At 47.6% G+C, this 19,579-nt stretch overlaps 1 protein-coding gene across 1 annotated transcript in view; it reads right to left on the reverse strand.

The window, feature by feature from the left end:
• Positions 1-19,579, reverse strand: part of LOC130340281 (integrin alpha-L-like) — a gene marked incomplete at its 3' end in the record, with an annotated part of 199,748 nt that overhangs the window by 143,551 nt on the left and 36,618 nt on the right. The window contains exons 8-9 of the mRNA XM_056554167.1: positions 17,625-17,769; positions 1,224-1,362 (exon numbers count right to left, since the gene is read on the reverse strand). Coding sequence (XP_056410142.1) covers positions 1,224-1,362; positions 17,625-17,769 — 284 coding nt within the window. The remainder of the gene's footprint in view (positions 1-1,223; positions 1,363-17,624; positions 17,770-19,579) is intronic.

Raw genomic sequence — 19,579 nt, forward strand, 5'->3', positions numbered from 1 at the left:
TGGTCAGGTATTACACGTAGAACGCACAGTGTTTAGTGTCGAAGCAGCGTAAAATCCTCCCTGTGGATGTGGTGGTTAGGAACATTCTCGGTGACCTGGTGAGGGTGCGTTCTCTGGAGTACGAGAGGCTGGGTGCTGGCGGGGCCTCTCGTCTATGGAGGGGCTCTGCCTTTAAAGTGCCTTAGCCTGTTGTCCCCCCCTGGTGGTGGGCTGATGCTGGCACATTAGTCTTTTTGTTTTGAGCAGTTGGTTTATGGTAATATAGGGCTTGCAGGCGCTGAACTTGAGCTTTAGGGGTTTGTTGTTTGGCTTATAGTGTTATATGTATTTGTTATTGTATTTATTGTTGTAGTCTATGTGCATACTTATGTATTGTATATATTATTAGTCTGTGTATATTTTATGTAATGTATATATTGTATATATTGTGTGATGCCACCTGGGGTTTGGGTTCAGTTTAGGTTGGGTGGTGAGTTAAAAGGGGGGAGGGGGTATGTATGGGACTTTTATATATACAGAAAATCCTGGACTGGTTCATGGACGTCTGGTAACATGTACTGGGGGCATGGGATGCGGGACCAGCTCAGGGCCCAAAAAAAAAGTGGTGTTATTTTGTTCTTGTTCGTGTTGGTTTCTATTATTTTGTATATATTATTATTGTTGTTGTTGTTATTCTTTTGGTATATTATTGGTATTAGGTTCTGCTTAATTATTTGTTTTGGTATAGCAACTGGGCCAGGGAATTCCCATTTAGTATTAGTGTATATTAGTGTATATAGTTTATTAGTATGGTATGGGTATAATGGGTATTATAGGAATATGTCTTTTGTAAATATTGTATATAGGTATTTGTTTGTGTGCAGGAATGAATGTGGGGTGGATCGGCGTTGTATTTTATGCTATGGTGTTGGTTTTATGATTCATTATATTGATATGTTCTGTCGGATATTGTATGTTTATGTTTGTAATTATTTATTGTTATGTTTACAATTTTAATAAAAGATCTACAGGATATATCTAACCAGGATTAGATACATTCCTGGAACAAAATAACATTAATGCTTATGCAGAATTATAAAACTACATCCCTTCCCCTTATCCCCTGCACTTCAATTCCCTGGTTGGACATGATGGACGTCTGTCTTTTTTCGACCATACTAACTATGTAACTCAGGATCAGTAGAGGTGAGTGATCTGTAGGATGATGTGTAGAGGAGACTTACCTTCGATAGCCAAGATCTTGCTTTGCAGCTCACTAAAGAATCCCTTCAGATTAGAATAATCCTGCATGTTATGTGAATGGTTTTGGGACGGACTGGAAGCCATTTCTTTTATATTATTTTCTTTATAGTTCTTTCCTATCTGTTTAGAGGAGAATATAGTAGATAAGACTGGAGAAATAGAAAAGCTGGAATGAAATGTAACTGTATGTAAAAGGAACAGTGAAAGGATAGCCCAGTGATGATGTCCTAGATAAGAAGTAGAGGAGGGGATAGCCCAGTGATGATGTCCTAGATAAGAAGTAGAGGAGGGGATAGCCCAGTGATGATGTCATGGATAAGAAGTAGAGGAGGGGATAGCCCAGTGATGATGTCCTAGATAAGAAGTAGAGGAGGGGATAGCCCAGTGATGATGTCCTAGATAAGAAGTAGAGGAGGGGATAGCCCAGTGATGATGTCATGAATAAGAAGTAGAGGAGGGGATAGCCCAGTGATGATGTCCTAGATAAGAAGTAGAGGAGGGGATAGCCCAGTGATGATGTCCTAGATAAGAAGTAGAGGAGGGGATAGCCCAGTGATGATGTCATGAATAAGAAGTAGAGGAGGGGATAGCCCAGTGATGATGTCATGAATAAGAAGCAGAGGAGGGGATAGCCCAGTGATGATGTCATGAATAAGAAGTAGAGGAGGGGATAGCCCAGTGATGATGTCCTGGATAAGAAGTAGAGGAGGGGATAGCCCAGTGATGATGTCATGAATAAGAAGTAGAGGAGGGGATAGCCCAGTGATGATGTCATGAATAAGAAGTAGAGGAGGGGATAGCCCAGTGATGATGTCCTGGATATGAAGCAGAGGAGGGGATAGCCCAGTGATGATGTCCTAGATAAGAAGTAGAGGAGGGGATAGCCCGGTGATGATGTCATGGATAAGAAGTAGAGGAGGGGATAGCCCAGTGATGATGTCATGGATAAGAAGTAGAGGGGAGATAGCCCTGTGATGATGTCATGGATAAGAAGTAGAGGGGAGATAGCCCAGTGTTGATGTCATGGATAAGAAGTAGAGGAGGGGATAGCCCAGTGATGATGTCATGGATAAGAAGTAGAGGAGGGGATAGCCTATTGATGATGTCATGGATAAGAAGTAGAGGAGGGGATAGCCCAGTGATGATGTCATGGATAAGAAGTAGAGGGGAGATAGCCCTGTGATGATGTCATGGATAAGAAGTAGAGGGGAGATAGCCCAGTGTTGATGTCATGGATAAGAAGTAGAGGAGGGGATAGCCCAGTGATGATGTCATGGATAAGAAGTAGAGGAGGGGATAGCCTATTGATGATGTCATGGATAAGAAGTAGAGGAGGGGATAGCCCAGCGATGATGTCATGGATAAGAAGTAGAGGAGAGGATAGCCCGGTGATGATGTCATGGATAAGAAGTAGAGGAGAGGATAGCCCAGTGATGATGTCATGGATAAGAAGTAGAGGAGAGGATAGCCCAGTGATGATGTCATGGATAAGAAGTAGAGGAGGGGATAGCCCAGTGATGATGTCATGGATAAGAAGTAGAGGAGGGATAGCCCAGTGATGATGTCATGGATAAGAAGTAGAGGAGGGATAGCCCAGTGATGATGTCCTGGATAAGAAGTAGAGGAGGGGATAGCCCAGTGATGATGTCATGAATAAGAAGTAGAGGAGGGGATAGCCCAGTGATGATGTCATGGATAAGAAGTAGAGGAGGGGATAGCCCAGTGATGATGTCATGGATAAGAAGTAGAGGAGGGGATAGCCCAGAGATGATGTCCTGGATAAGAAGTAGAGGAGGGGATAGCCCAGTGATGATGTCATGAATAAGAAGTAGAGGAGGGATAGCCCAGCGATGATGTCATGAATAAGAAGTAGAGGGGAGATAGCCCAGCGATGATGTCATGGATAAGAAGTAGAGGGGAGATAGCCCAGTGTTGATGTCATGGATAAGAAGTAGAGGAGGGGATAGCCCAGTGATGATGTCATGGATAAGAAGTAGAGGAGGGGATAGCCTAGTGATGATGTCATGGATAAGAAGTAGAGGAGGGGATAGCCCAGCGATGATGTCATGGATAAGAAGTAGAGGAGAGGATAGCCCGGTGATGATGTCATGGATAAGAAGTAGAGGAGAGGATAGCCCAGTGATGATGTCATGGATAAGAAGTAGAGGAGAGGATAGCCCAGTGATGATGTCATGGATAAGAAGTAGAGGAGGGGATAGCCCAGTGATGATGTCATGGATAAGAAGCAGAGGAGGGAATAGCCCAGTGATGATGTCCTGGATAAGAAGTAGAGGAGGGGATAGCCCAGTGATGATGTCCTGGATAAGAAGTAGAGGAGGGGATAGCCCAGTGATGATGTCCTGGATAAGAAGTAGAGGAGGGGATAGCCCAGTGATGATGGCATGGATAAGAAGCAGAGGAGGGGATAGCCCAGTGATGATGTCCTGGATAAGAAGTAAAGGAGGGGATAGCCCAGTGATGATGTCATGGATAAGAAGTAGAGGAGAGGATAGCCCAGTGATGATGTCATGGATAAGAAGTAGAGGAGGGGATAGCCCAGTGATGATGTCATGGATAAGAAGTAGAGGAGAGGATAGCCCAGTGATGATGTCATGGATAAGAAGTAGAGGAGGGGATAGCCCAGTGATGATGTCATGGATAAGAAGTAGAAGCGGGGATAGCCCAGTGATGATGTCATGAATAAGAAGTAGAGGAGGGGAAAGCCCAGTGATGATGTCATGGATAAGAAGCAGAGGAGGGGATAGCCCAGTGATGATGTCATGAATAAGAAGTAGAGGAGGGGGATAGCCCAGTGATGATGTCATGGATAAGAAGTAGAGGAGAGGATAGCCCAGTGATGATGTCCTGGATAAGAAGTAGAGGAGGGGATAGCCCAGTGATGATGTCATGGATAAGAAGTAGAGGAGGGGATAGCCCAGTGATGATGTCATGGATAAGAAGTAGAGGAGGGGATAGCCCGGTGATGATGTCATGAATAAAAAGAAGTAGAGGAGGGATAGCCCAGTGATGATGTCCTAGATAAGAAGTAGAGGAGGGGATAGCCCAGTGATGATGTTATGGATAAGAAGTAGAGGATGGGATAGCCCAGTGATGATGTCCTGGATAAGAAGTAGAGGAGGGGAAAGCCCAGTGATGATGTCATGAATAAGAAGAAGTAGAGGAGGGATAGCCCAGTGATGATGTACTGGATAAGAAGTAGAGGAGGGGATAGCCCAGTGATGACATCATGGATAAGAAGTAGCGGAGGGGATAGCCCTGTGATGATGTCCTGGATAAGAAGTAGAGGAGGGGATAGCCCAGTGATGATGTCCTGGATAAGAAGTAGAGGAGGGGATAGCCCAGTGATGATGTCATGGATAAGAAGTAGAGGAGGGGATAGCCCAGTGATGATGTCATGGATAAGAAGTAGAGGAGGGGATAGCCCGGTGATGATGTCCTAGATAAGAAGTAGAGGAGGGGATAGCCCAGTGATGATGTCATGGATAAGAAGTAGAGGAGGGGATAGCCCGGTGATGATGTCCTAGATAAGAAGTAGAGGAGGGGATAGCCCAGTGATAATGTCATGGATAAGAAGTAGAGGAGGGGATAGCCCAGTGATGATGTCATGGATAAGAAGTAGAGGAGGGGATAGCCTAGTGATGATGTCCTGGATAAGAAGTAGAGAAGGGGATAGCCCAGTGATGATGTCATGGATAAGAAGTAGAGGAGGGGATAGCCCAGTGATGATGTCATGGATAAGAAGTAGAGGAGGGGATAGCCCAGTGATGATGTCATGGATAAGAATTAGAGGAGGGGATAGCCCAGTGATGATGTGCTGGATAAGAAGTAGAGGAGGGGATAGCCCGGTGATGATGTCCTAGATAAGAAGTAGAGGAGGGGATAGCCCGGTGATGATATCACGGATAAGAAGTAGAGGAGGGGATAGCCCAGTGATGATGTCATGGATAAGAAGTAGAGGAGGGGATAGCCCTGTGATAATGTCATAAATAAGAAGTAAAGGAGGGGATAGCCCAGTGATGACGTCCTGGATAAGAAGTAGAGGAGGGGATAGCCCAGTGATGATGTCCTGGATAAGAAGTAGAGGAGGGGATAGCCCGGTGATGATGTCCTAGATAAGAAGTAGAGGAGGGGATAGCCCAGTGATGATGTCATGGATAAGAAGTAGAGGAGAGGATAGCCCAGTGATGATGTCATGGATAAGAAGTAGAGGAGGGGATAGCCCAGTGATGATGTCATGGATAAGAAGTAGAGGAGGGGATAGCCCAGTGATGATGTCATGGATAAGAAGTAGAGGAGGGGATAGCCCGGTAATGATGTCATGGATAAGAAGTAGAGGAGGGGATAGCCCGTTGATGATGTCCTAGATAAGAAGTAGAGGAGGGGATAGCCCAGTGATGATGTCATGGATAAGAAGTAGAGGAGGGGATAGCCCGGTGATGATGTCCTAGATAAGAAGTAGAGGAGGGGATAGCCCAGTGATGATGTCATGGATAAGAAGTATAGGAGGGGATAGCCCAGTGATGATGTCATGGATAAGAAGTAGAGGAGGGGATAGCGTGGTGATGATGTCCGAGATAAGAAGTAGAGGAGGGGATAGCCCAGTGATTATGTCATGGATAAGAAGTAGAGGAGGGGATAGCCCAGTGATGATGTCATGGATAAGAAGTAGAGGAGGGGATAGCCCTGTGATAATGTCATAAATAAGAAGTAGAGGAGGGGATAGCCCAGTGATAATGTCCTGGATAAGAAGTAGACGAGGGGATAACCCAGTGATGATGTCATGGATAAGAAGTAGAGGAGGGGATAGCCCAGTGATGATGTCATGGATAAGAAGTAGAGGAGGGGATAGCCCAGTGATGACATCATGGATAAGAAGTAGAGGAGGTAATAGCCCAGTGATGATGTCATGGATAAGAAGTAGAGGAGGGGATAGCCCGTTGATGATGTCCTAGATAAGAAGCAGAGGAGGGGATAGCCCTGTGATGATGTCATGGATAAGAAGTAGAAGAGGGGATAGCCCAGTGATGATGTCATGGATAAGAAGTAAAAGAGGGGATAGCCCAGTGATGATGTCATGAATAAGAAGTAGAGGGGAGATAGCCCAGTGATGATGTCCTGGATAAGAAGTAGAGGAGGGGATAGCCCAGTGATAATGTCATGAATAAGAAGAAGTAGAGGAGGGGATAGCCCGGTGATGATGTCCTTGATAAGAAGTAGAGGAAAGGATAGCCCAGTGATGATGTCATGGATAAGAAGTAGAGGAGAGGATAGCCAAGTGATGATGTCATGGATAAGAAGTAGAGGAGGGGATAGCCCGGTGATGATGTCCTAGATAAGAAGTAGAGGAGTGGATAGCCCAGTGATGATGTCATGGATAAGAAGTATAGGAGGGGATAGCCCAGTGATGATGTCATGGATAAGAAGTAGAGGAGGGGATAGCCCAGTGATGATGTCCTGGATAAGAAGTAGAGGAGGGGATAGCACAGTGATGATGTCATGGATAAGAAGTAGAGGAGTGGATAGCCCAGTGATGATGTCATGGATAAGAAGTAGAGGAGGGGATAGCCCAGTGATGATGTCATGGATAAGAAGTAGAGGAGGGGATAGCCCGGTGATGATGTCCTAGATAAGAAGTAGAGGAGGGGATAGCCCAGTGATGATGTCATGGATAAGAAGTAGAGGAGGGGATAGCCCAGTGATGATGTCATGGATAAGAAGTAGAGTAGGGGATAGCCTAGTGATGATGTCCTGGATAAGAAGTAGAGGAGGGGATAGCCCAGTGATGATGTCATGGATAAGAAGTAGAGGAGGGGATAGCCCAGTGATGACGTCATGGATAAGAAGTAGAGGAGGGGATAGCCCAGTGATGATGTCATGGATAAGAATTAGAGGAGGGGATAGCCCAGTGATGATGTCCTGGATAAGAAGTAGAGGAGGGGATAGCCCGGCGATGATGTCCTAGATAAGAAGTAGAGGAGGGGATAGCCCGGTGATGATATCACGGATAAGAAGTAGAGGAGGGGATAGCCCAGTGATGATGTCATGGATAAGAAGTAGAGGAGGGGATAGCCCTGTGATAATGTCATAAATAAGAAGTAAAGGAGGGGATAGCCCAGTGATGACGTCCTGGATAAGAAGTAGAGGAGAGGATAGCCCAGTGATGATGTCCTGGATAAGAAGTAGAGGAGGGGATAGCCCGGTGATGATGTCCTAGATAAGAAGTAGAGGAGGGGATAGCCCAGTGATGATGTCATGGATAAGAAGTAGAGGAGAGGATAGCCCAGTGATGATGTCATGGATAAGAAGTAGAGGAGGGGATAGCCCAGTGATGATGTCATGGATAAGAAGTAGAGGAGGGGATAGCCCAGTGATGATGTCATGGATAAGAAGTAGAGGAGGGGATAGTCCGGTAATGATGTCATGGATAAGAAGTAGAGGAGGGGATAGCCCAGTGATGATGTCATGGATAAGAAGTAGAGGAGGGGATAGCCCGGTGATGATGTCCTAGATAAGAAGTAGAGGAGGGGATAGCCCAGTGATGATGTCATGGATAAGAAGTATAGGAGGGGATAGCCCAGTGATGATATCATGGATAAGAAGTAGAGGAGGGGATAGCATGGTGATGATGTCCTAGATAAGAAGTAGAGGAGGGGATAGCCCAGTGATGATGTCATGGATAAGAAGTAGAGGAAGGGATAGCCCAGTGATGATGTCATGGATAAGAAGTAGAGGAGGGGATAGCCCAGTGATGATGTCCTGGATAAGAAGTAGAGGAGAGGATAGCACAGTGATGATGTCATGGATAAGAAGTAGAGGAGGGGATAGCCCAGTGATGATGTCATGGATAAGAAGTAGAGGAGTGGATAGCCCAGTGATGATGTCATGGATAAGAAGTAAAGGAGGGGATAGCCCAGTGATTATGTCATGGATAAGAAGTAGAGGAGGGGATAGCCCAGTGATGATGTCCTGGATAAGAAGTAGAGGAGGGGATAGCCCGGTGATGATGTCCTAGATAAGAAGTAGAGGAGGGGATAGCCCGGTGATGATGTCACGGATAAGAAGTAGAGGAGGGGATAGCCCAGTGATGATGTCATGGATAAGAAGTAGAGGAGGGGATAGCCCTGTGATAATGTCATGGATAAGAAGTAGAGGAGGGGATAGCCCTGTGATAATGTCATAAATAAGAAGTAGAGGAGGGGATAGCCCAGTGATAATGTCCTGGATAAGAAGTAGACGAGGGGATAGCCCAGTGATGATGTCATGGATAAGAAGTAGAGGAGGGGATAGCCCAGTGATGATGTCATGGATAAGAAGTAGAGGAGGGGATAGCCCAGTGATGATGTCATGGATAAGAAGTAGAGGAGGGGATAGCCCGTTGATGATGTCCTAGATAAGAAGCAGAGGAGGGGATAGCCCTGTGATGATGTCATGGATAAGAAGTAGAAGAGGGGATAGCCCAGTGATGATGTCATGGATAAGAAGTAAAAGAGGGGATAGCCCAGTGATGATGTCATGGATAAGAAGTAGAGAGGAGATAGCCCAGTGATAATGTCATGAATAAGAAGAAGTAGAGGAGGGGATAGCCCGGTGATGATGTCCTTGATAAGAAGTAGAGGAAAGGATAGCCCAGTGATGATGTCATGGATAAGTAGTAGAGGAGAGGATAGCCAAGTGATGATGTCATGGATAAGAAGTAGAGGAGGGGATAGCCCGGTGATGATGTCCTAGATAAGAAGTAGAGGAGGGGATAGCCCAGTGATGATGTCATGGATAAGAAGTATAGGAGGGGATAGCCCAGTGATGATGTCATGGATAAGAAGTAGAGGAGGGGATAGCCCAGTGATGATGTCCTGGATAAGAAGTAGAGGAGGGGATAGCACAGTGATGATGTCATGGATAAGAAGTAGAGGAGTGGCTAGCCCAGTGATGATGTCATGGATAAGAAGTAGAGGAGGGGATAGCCCAGTGATGATGTCATGGATAAGAAGTAGAGGAGGGGATAGCCCAGTGATGATGTCCTGGATAAGAAGTAGAGGAGGGGATAGCCCGGTAATGATGTCCTAGATAAGAAGTAGAGGAGGGGATAGCCCGGTGATGATGTCATGGATAAGAAGTAGAGGAGGGGATAACCCAGTGATGATGTCATGGATAAGAAGTAGAGGAGGGGATAGCCCTGTGATAATGTCATGGATAAGAAGTAGAGGAGGGGATAGCCCTGTGATAATGTCATAAATAAGAAGTAGAGGAGGGGATAGCCCAGTGATGATGTCCTGGATAAGAAGTAGAGGAGGGGATAGCCCAGTGATGATGTCCTGGATAAGAAGTAGACGAGGGGATAGCCCAGTGATGATGTCATGGATAAGAAGTAGAGGAGGGGATAGCCCAGTGATGACATCATGGATAAGAAGTAGAGGAGGGGATAGCCCAGTGATGATGTCATGGATAAGAAGTAGAGGAGGGGATAGCCCGTTGATGATGTCCTAGATAAGAAGTAGAGGAGGGGATAGCCCTGTGATGATGTCATGGATAAGAAGTAGAAGAGGGGATAGCCCAGTGATGATGTCATGGATAAGAAGTAGAAGAGGGGATAGCCCAGTGATGATGTCATGGATAAGAAGTAGAGGGGAGATAGCCCAGTGATGATCTCCTGGATAAGAAGTAGAGGAGGGGATAGCCCGGTGATGATGTCCTTGATAAGTAGTAGAGGAAAGAATAGCCTAGTGATGATGTCATGGATAAGTAGTAGAGGAGAGGATAGCCAAGTGATGATGTCATGGATAAGAAGTAGAGGGGAGATAGCCCAGTGATGATGTCCTGGATAAGAAGTAGAGGAGGGGATAGCCCTGTGATGATGTCATGGATAAGAAGTAGAGGAGGGGATAGCCCAGTGATGATGTCATGGATAAGAAGTAGAGGAGAGGATAGCCCAGTGATGATGTCATGGATAAGAAGTAGAGGAGGGGATAGCCCAGTGATGATGTCATGGATAAGAAGTAGAGGAGGGGATAGCCCGGTCATGATGTCCTAGATAAGAAGTAGAGGAGGGGATAGCCCTGTGATTATGTCATGGATAAGAAGTAGAGGAGGGGATAGCCCAGTGATGATGTCATGGATAAGAAGTAGAGGAGGGGATAGCCCAGTGATGATGTCATGAAAAAGAAGCAGAGGAGGGAATAGCCCAGTTATGATGATGATGATGATCAAACTGTCACTTCTGTCTGCTCATTTTTTTCCCCGTTTCTGGATTTAAGACCATAGTATACTGTGACTCCGTTCAGCTCATTAAAGTGAATGGATTTCAGCGCCAGTCCAGCTGGGGTACGGGAGTGTCTGACTTTCCCCTCCCCTAGCTGGATCTGGCAACCAAACCATAGGCTTCAATGCGTGTAAATGCAGACGGTCCTTTTCCTTCTCTAAAAACTGAACAGAAGTCAATATTGATGCAGTCTGCTCGTCCTTTATCATTGATGCAGTCGGCTCGTCCTCTATCATTGATGCAGTCGGCTCGTCCTCTATCATTGATGCAGTCAGTCGGCTCTTCCTCTATCATTGATGCAGTCGGCTCGTCCTCTATCATTGAGGCAGTCGGCTCGTCCTCTATCATTGAGGCAGTCGGCTCGTCCTTTATCATTGAGGCAGTCAGCTCATCCTCTATCATTGATGCAGTCGGCTCGTCCTCTATCATTGGGGCAGTCGGCTCGTCCTCTATCATTGATGCAGTCGGCTCGTCCTCTATCATTGAGGCAGTCAGCTCGTCCTCTATCATTGAGGCAGTCGGCTCGTCCTTTATCATTGAGGCAGTCAGCTCATCCTCTATCATTGATGCAGTCGGCTCGTCCTCTATCATTGATGCAGTCGGCTCGTCCTCTATCATTGAGGCAGTCGGCTCGTCCTCTATCATTGAGGCAGTCGGCTCGTCCTTTATCATTGAGGCAGTGGCTCGTCCTCTATCATTGATGCAGTCGGCTCGTCCTCTATCATTGAGGCAGTCGGCTCGTCCTCTATCATTGATGCAGTCGGCTCGTCCTCTATCATTGATGCAGTCGGCTCGTCCTCTATCATTGATGCAGTCAGCTCGTCCTCTATCATTGAGGCAGTCGGCTCATCCTCTATCATTGAGGCAGTCGGCTCGTCCTTTATCATTGATGCAGTCGGCTCGTCCTCTATCATTGATGCAGTCGGCTCGTCCTCTATCATTGAGGCAGTCGGCTCGTCCTCTATCATTGATGCAGTCGGCTCGTCCTCTATCATTGAGGCAGTCGGCTCATCCTTTATCATTGAGGCAGTGGCTCGTCCTCTATCAATGATGCAGTCGGCTCGTCCTCTATCATTGATGCAGTCGGCTCGTCCTCTATCATTGAGGCAGTCGGCTCGTCCTTTATCATTGAGGCAGTCAGCTCGTCCTCTATCATTGGGGCAGTCGGCTCGTCATTTATCATAGAGGCAGTCGGCTCGTCCTCTATCATTGATGAAGTCGGCTCGTCCTCTATCATTGGGGCAGTGGCTTGTCCTCTATCATTGGGGCAGTCGGCTCGTCCTCTATCATTGAGGCAGTCGGCTCGTCCTCTATCATTGAGGCAGTCGGCTCGTCCTCTATCATTGAGGCAGTCGGCTCGTCCTTTATCATTGAGGCAGTCGGGTCGTCCTCTATCATTGATGCAGTCGGCTCGTCATTTATCATTGAGGCAGTCGGCTCGTCCTCTATCATTGAGGCAGTCGGCTAGTCCTATATCATTGATGCAGTCGGCTAGTCCTCTATCATTGAGGCAGTCGGCTCATCCTCCATCATTGTTGCAGTCGGCTCGTCCTCTATCATTGAGGCAGTCGGCTTGTCCTTTATCATTGATGCAGTCGGCTCGTCCTTTACCATTGATGCAGTCGGCTCGTTCTCTATCATTGGGGCAGTCGGCACGTCCTCTATCATTGGGGCAGTCGGCTCGTACTCTATCATTGAGGCAGTCGGCTCGTCCTCCATCACTGGGGCAGTGGGCTCGTCCTCTATCATTGGGGCAGTCGGCTCGTCCTCTATCATTGAGGCAGTCGGCTCGTCCTCCATCACTGGGGCAGTGGGCTCGTCCTCTATCATTGAGGCAGTCGGCTCGTCCTCTATCATTGAGGCAGTCGGCTCGTCCTTTGTCATTGAGGCAGTCGGCTCGTCCTCTATCATTGAGGCAGTCGGCTCGTCCTTTATCATTGAGGCAGTCAGCTCGTCCTCTATCATTGGGGCAGTCGGCTCGTCATTTATCATAGAGGCAGTCGGCTCGTCCTCTATCATTGATGAAGTCGGCTCGTCCTCTATCATTGGGGCAGTGGCTTGTCCTCTATCATTGGGGCAGTCGGCTCGTCCTCTATCATTGAGGCAGTCGGCTCGTCCTCTATCATTGAGGCAGTCGGCTCGTCCTCTATCATTGAGGCAGTCGGCTCGTCCTTTATCATTGAGGCAGTCGGGTCGTCCTCTATCATTGATGCAGTCGGCTCGTCATTTATCATTGAGGCAGTCGGCTCGTCCTCTATCATTGAGGCAGTCGGCTAGTCCTATATCATTGATGCAGTCGGCTAGTCCTCTATCATTGAGGCAGTCGGCTCATCCTCTATCATTGTTGCAGTCGGCTCGTCCTCTATCATTGAGGCAGTCGGCTTGTCCTTTATCATTGATGCAGTCGGCTCGTCCTTTACCATTGATGCAGTCGGCTCGTTCTCTATCATTGGGGCAGTCGGCACGTCCTCTATCATTGGGGCAGTCGGCTCGTACTCTATCATTGAGGCAGTCGGCTCGTCCTCCATCACTGGGGCAGTGGGCTCGTCCTCTATCATTGGGGCAGTCGGCTCGTCCTCTATCATTGAGGCAGTCGGCTCGTCCTCCATCACTGGGGCAGTGGGCTCGTCCTCTATCATTGAGGCAGTCGGCTCGTCCTCTATCATTGAGGCAGTCGGCTCGTCCTTTGTCATTGAGGCAGTCGGGTCGTCCTCTATCATTGATGCAGTCGGCTCGTCATTTATCATTGAGGCAGTCGGCTCGTCCTCTATCATTGAGGCAGTTGGCTAGTCCTTTATCATTGATGCAGTCGGCTAGTCCTCTATCATTGAGGCAGTCGGCTCATCCTCTATCATTGTTGCAGTCGGCTCGTCCTCTATCATTGAGGCAGTCGGCTCGTCCTCTATCATTGAGGCAGTCGGCTCTTCCTCTATCATTGAGGCAGTCGGCTCGTCCTCTATCATTGGGGCAGTCGGCTCGTCCTCTATCATTGGGGCCGTGGCTCGTCCTCTATCATTGAGGTAGTCGGCTCATCCTCTATCATCGATGCAGTCGGCTCGTCCTCTATCATTGGGGCAGTGGCTCGTCCTCTATCATTGAGGCAGTCGGCTCGTCCTCCATCACTGGGGCAGTCGGCTCGTCCTTTATCATTGATGCAGTCGGCTCTTCCTCTATCATTGAGGCAGTCAGCTCGTCCTCTATCATTGAGGCAGTCGGCTCGTCCTCTATCATTGGGGCAGTCGGCTCATCCTCTATCATTGATGCAGTCGGCTCGTCCTCTATCATTGGGGCAGTGGCTCGTCCTCTATCATTGAGGCAGTTGGCTCGTCCTTTATCATTGAGGCAGTCAGCTCGTCCTCTATCATTGGGGCAGTCGGCTCGTCATTTATCATTGAGGCAGTCGGCTCGTCCTCTATCATTGAGGCAGTCGGCTCATCCTCTATCATTGAGACAGTCGGCTCGTCCTCTATCATTGATGCAGTCGGCTCCTCTTTCATTGAGGCAGTCGGCTCGTCCTCTATCATTGAGACAGCCGGCTCGTCCTCTATCATTGAGGCAGTTGGCTCGTCAATTATCATTGAGGCAGTCGGCTCGTCCTTTATCATTGATGCAGTCGGCTCGTCCTTTATCATTGATGCAGTTGGCTCGTCAATTATCATTGGGGCAGTCGGCTCGTTCTCTATCATTGGGGCCGTGGCTCGTCCTCTATCATTGAGGTAGTCGGCTCGTCCTCCATCACTGGGGCAGTCGGCTCGTCCTTTATCATTGATGCAGTCGGCTCGTCCTTTATCATTGATGCAGTTGGCTCGTCAATTATCATTGGGGCAGTCGGCTCGTCCTCTATCATTGAGGCAGTCAGCTCGTCCTCTATCATTGAGGCAGTCGGCTCGTGCTCTATCATTGATGCAGTCGGCTCGTCATTTATCATTGAGGCAGTCGGCTCGTCCTCTATCATTGAGGCAGTTGGCTCGTCCTTTATCATTGTTGCAGTCGGCTCGTCCTCTATCATTGGGGCAGTCTGCTCATCCTCTATCATTGAGGCAGTCAGCTCGTCCTTTATCATTGATGCAGTCGGCTCGTCCTCTATCATTGAGGCAGTCGGCTCGTCCTCTATCATTGGGGCCGTGGCTCGTCCTCTATCATTGAGGCAGTCGGCTCGTCCTCTATCATTGATGCAGTCTGCTCATCCTCTATCATTGATGGGGCCGTGGCTCGTCCTCTATCATTGGGGCAGTCGGCTCGTCCTCTATCATTATGGCAGTCGGCTCGTCCTCTATCATTGATGCAGTCTGCTCGTCCTCTATCATAGATGCAGTCGGCTGGTCCGCTATCATTGGGGCAGTCGGCTCGTCCTTTATCATTGGGGCAGTCGGCTCGTCCCCTATCATTGGGGCAGTGGCTCCTCCTCTATCGTTGAGGCAGTTGGCTCGTCCTCTATCATTGAGGCAGTCAGCTCGTCCTCCATCATTGAGGCAGTTGGCTCGTCCTCTATCATTGATGCAGTCGGCTCGTCCTTTATCATTTGGGCAGTCGGCTCGTCCTTTATCATTGATGCAGTCGGCTCATCCTCTATCATTGGGGCAGTCGGCTCGTCCTCTATCATTGGGGCAGTGGGCTCGTCCTCTATCATTGAGGCAGTCGGCTCATCCTCTATCATTGATGCAGTCGGCTCGTCCTCTATCATTGGGGCAGTGGCTCGTCCTCTATCATTGTGGCAGTCGGCTCGTCCTCTATCATTGAGGCAGTCGGCTCGTCCTCTATCATTGAGGCAGTCGGCTCGTCCTCTATCATTGAGGCAGTTGGCTCGTCCTTTATCATTGATGCAGTCGGCTCGTCCTCTATCATTGAGGCAGTCGGCTCATCCTCTATCATTGATGCAGTCGGCTGGTCCGCTATCATTGGGGCAGTCGGCTCGTCCTTTATCATTGGGGCAGTCGACTCGTCCTCTATCATTGGGGCAGTGGCTCGTCCTCTATCGTTGAGGCAGGCGGCTCGTCCTCTATCATTGAGGCAGTCAGCTCGTCCTCCATCATTGAGGCAGTTGGCTCGTCCTCTATCATTGATGCAGCCGGCTTGTCCTTTATCATTTGGGCAGTCGGCTCTTCCTTTATCATTGATGCGGTCGGCTCGTCCTCTATCATTGAGGCTGTCGGCTCGTCCTCTATCATTGATGCAGTCGGCTCGTCCTCTATCATTGAGGCAGTCGGCTCGTCCTTTATCATTGAGGCAGTCGGCTCGTCCTTCATCATTGAGGCAGTCGGCTCGTCCTTTATCATTGAGGCAGTCGGCTCGTCCTTTATCATTGAGGCAGTCGGCTCGTACTCTATCCTCTTTTATATTCCTTCCTTTCTTATAATTCCCTTTATATATCTGTAGAATGTCTTCTCCCATCTTTCACTGACCTGGTTTCTCTTCTGCTTTAGAAGATCTAATAACTTGATCGGTCTCTTTCTGCCTCATCTTATAGATTTTCCCATCTTTATTGTTCTGTTTTTTGTTTATTTTTTATAATTACTAAATGTTTTTTTTTTTTTAAGATTTTGGCCATGTAACGGACCGTTTCAGCAGACAAGGGGTTAAAATCCGATTAGGCGATAATCCCCTTTTCACAGACAGGCACAGCTACCGTAAAATCACCAAAACTCACGAATTGGATATAAGTGAATGCACCAAACTCCCACATTGCATACAAGGAATAAGGTAGCACTCCAAACTCCCGAACTGGAACCTCACGAATAGCTGTTAGCAGACGAACAGGAAAAGCTCCCAAGCGGCTTACACTCCTGACAGTCAGTCCCTATCGGCATACAGTGAATCCCCCCAAGAACGAGACAAGGCTCCGTGTTGAGGGTCAAACAGTGGTCTGACTTTAATAGGGCTACCTGCCCGGTATTTATGCAGGTCTCCACCAGGTGGACACTCCCCTAGGGGACCTGATGGAAGACTGTAAAACATAGTGGACAGTAGTCAATCGCAGTGGCTTCAACATAAGCCCTTCCCACTTTACCCATACCTCCCTCCTCTCTATCCCCCAGACAACTGGGAAGAAATCCAATAATCTCCCAGGGATAGAGGCCGACTCCATTACACACGTGGGGACACAAAGACAGACTATCACTTTAAAATACATAAAGACACATTTTATACATAAAACACAGACATGTAACCTATCCCCAGATAGCTCAGGTCTGAGTGCACATTATTAGGTGAATGGCACTCAGACCACACGAATACAGTTTAATTGCCATGGAGCCAATGTCTTTAATTACACTAATATGCTCCATGGCATAGCTTTCTGGGTTACAACATTCACACAAAATAAACTACCGAATTTACATGCATTCGTTAAATCCGTACGAATTAGAACCAGGGGCTGGAGGTTCAGTGGTGCCTGCACGCAAAAGTGTCCGGGATTGGTGCATGAAAGCCGGGCAGAAAAGCGCTGGCTACCCGGGGAGCTCCAGAACACCGCCATCTAGCGGCCGCTAAGTGTAACCGCAGCCACCCAGTAACAATCAATTATAAGCTGCGGTTTACCGCAGCTTCAGGGAGGTAAATGAAGGGCACACTCCAGCATCTGGGTGGCCAATTAACGGTGCCGGCCAGCTTCCTACGGCTCTGGGGAGGCTGAAAAACGGCTGTTTGTTCAGTAGATAGCATCTACTGACTGGACAAGTGGAAATAAATCTTTCTGCACAGTAAAATTAACCCTTTAGCTGCCGGTCCATAATCCAAAGGCAGCAGGCGGGCAACCAGGCTTCTCCAATGCAATGTGGCGAGATTGGTCTCGTCACAGGCCACTTCTGAGGAGTACCACAGTGATTATATCATGGATAAGGAGTGGAGAATAGAGGGTAGCCCAGTGATGATGTCATGGATAAGGAGTGAAAGATAAAGGATAGCCCAGTGATGATGCCATAGATATGGAGTAGAGGACAGAGGATATTCTAGTGATGATGTCATGGATAAAGAGAGGAGGAATGAGCATAGCCCAGTGATGATGTCACAGATAAGAAGTTGTGGAGAGATCATAGCCCAGTAATGATGTCACAGATAAGAAGTGGAGGAGAGAGGATAGCCCAGTGATGTAAAAGAAGCTGTTTACCGCAATTATATATCGTGTGACTCCATTTTCGTCTGCTTTATCCGTCACTCCTTTGTTTTCATCATAGGCCTCTCCATCTGTCACCAGTACAATTATCCTCTTGGCCTCCTTCCGTACTCCCGCCTCCGGAGTGAAGATCTTATTTCTGCAGGAATACATGGGACATACTGAGCGTGTATCACACAATCCAGTCCTAATCCTGGACAGAGCACAGGAATACACTCAATGACCAAAGAAATTAAAGATCATTAAGAAACATGAAGAGATAAGGGAGTGTAATGAAGAGACAGGAGCGTGTAATGAAGAGACGGGGAGTGTAATGAAGAGACGGGAGGAGTGTAATGAAGAGACAGGAGGAGTGTAATGAAGAGACAGGAGGAGTGTAATGAAGAGAGAGTGTAGTATAATGAAGAAACATGAGCGTGTAATGAAGAGACAGGAGCGTGTAATGAAGAGACAGGGGGAGTGCAATGAGGAGACAGGAGGAGTGTAATGAAGAGACAGGAGGAGTGTAATGAAGAGACAGGGGTGTGTAATGAAGAGACAGCGGGTGTAATGAAGAGACAGTGTAGTATAATGAAGAGACAGGAGAGTGTAATGAAGAGACATGGGAGTGTAATGAAGAGACAGGGGAGTGTAATGAAGAGACAGGGGGTGTAATGAAGAGACAGGGGAGTGTAATGAAGAGACAGGAGGAGTGTAATGAAGAGACAGGAGAGTGTAATGAAGAGACAGGAGGAGTGTAATGAAGAGACAGAGGTGTGTAATGAAGAGACAGTGAGTGTAATGAAGAGACAGTATAGTATAATGAAGAGACAGGATAGTGTAATGAAGAGACAGGGGAGTGTAATGAAGAGACAGGGGAGTGTAATGAAGAGACAGGGGAGTGTAACGAAGAGACAGGGGGTGTAATGAAGAGACAGGGGAGTGTAATGAAGAGACAGGAGAGTGTAATGAAGAGACAGCGGGTGTAATGAAGAGACAGTGCAGTATAATGAAGAGACAGGAGAGTGTAATGAAGAGACAGGGGAGTGTAATGAAGAGACAGGGGAGTGTAATGAAGAGACAGGAGGGTGTAATGAAGAGACAGGAGAGTGTAATGAAGAGACAGGGGAGTGTAATGAAGAGACAAGGGGGTGTAATGAAGAGACAGGAGAGTGTAATGAAGGGACAGAGTGTAATCAAGAGACAGGAGAGTGTAATTAAGAGACAGGGGAGTGTAATGAAGAGACAGGAGAGTGTAATGAAGAGACAGGGGAGTGTAATGAAGAGACAGTGCAGTATAATGAAGAGACAGGAGAGTGTAATGAAGAGACAGGGGAGTGTAACGAAGAGACAGGGGAGTGTAACGAAGAGACAGGGGAGTGTAATGAAGAGACAGGAGAGTGTAATGAAGAGACAGGGGAGTGTAATGAAGAGACAGGAGAGTGTAATGAAGAGACAGGAGAGTGTAATGAAGAGACAGGGGAGTGTAATGAAGAGACAGGGGAGTGTAATGAAGAGGACAGGGGGTGTAATAAAGAGACAGGGGGTGTAATGAAGAGGACAGGGGGTGTAATGAAGAGACAGGGGGTGTAATGAAGAGACAGGGGAGTGTAAAGAGACAGGAGAGTGTTATGAAGAGACAGCGGGTGTAATGAAGTGACAGTGTAGTATAATGAAGAGACAGGAGAGTGTAATGAAGAGGACAGGAGGAGTGTAATGAAGAGGACAGGGGGTGTAATGAAGAGACAGGGGAGTGTAATGAAGAGACAGGAGGAGTGTAATGAAGAGACAGGAGGAGTGTAATGAAGAGACAGTGTAGTATAATGAAGAGACAGGAGCGTGTAATGAAGATACAGGAGCATGTAATGAAGAGACAGGAGAGTGTAATGAAGAGACAGGAGAGTGTAATGAAGAGACAGGAGGAGTGTAATGAAGAGACAGCGGGTGTAATGAAGAGATAGTGTAGTATA

This window comes from Hyla sarda, unplaced genomic scaffold (assembly GCF_029499605.1).
Source record: "Hyla sarda isolate aHylSar1 unplaced genomic scaffold, aHylSar1.hap1 scaffold_587, whole genome shotgun sequence".
Taxonomy (NCBI): domain Eukaryota; kingdom Metazoa; phylum Chordata; class Amphibia; order Anura; family Hylidae; genus Hyla; species Hyla sarda.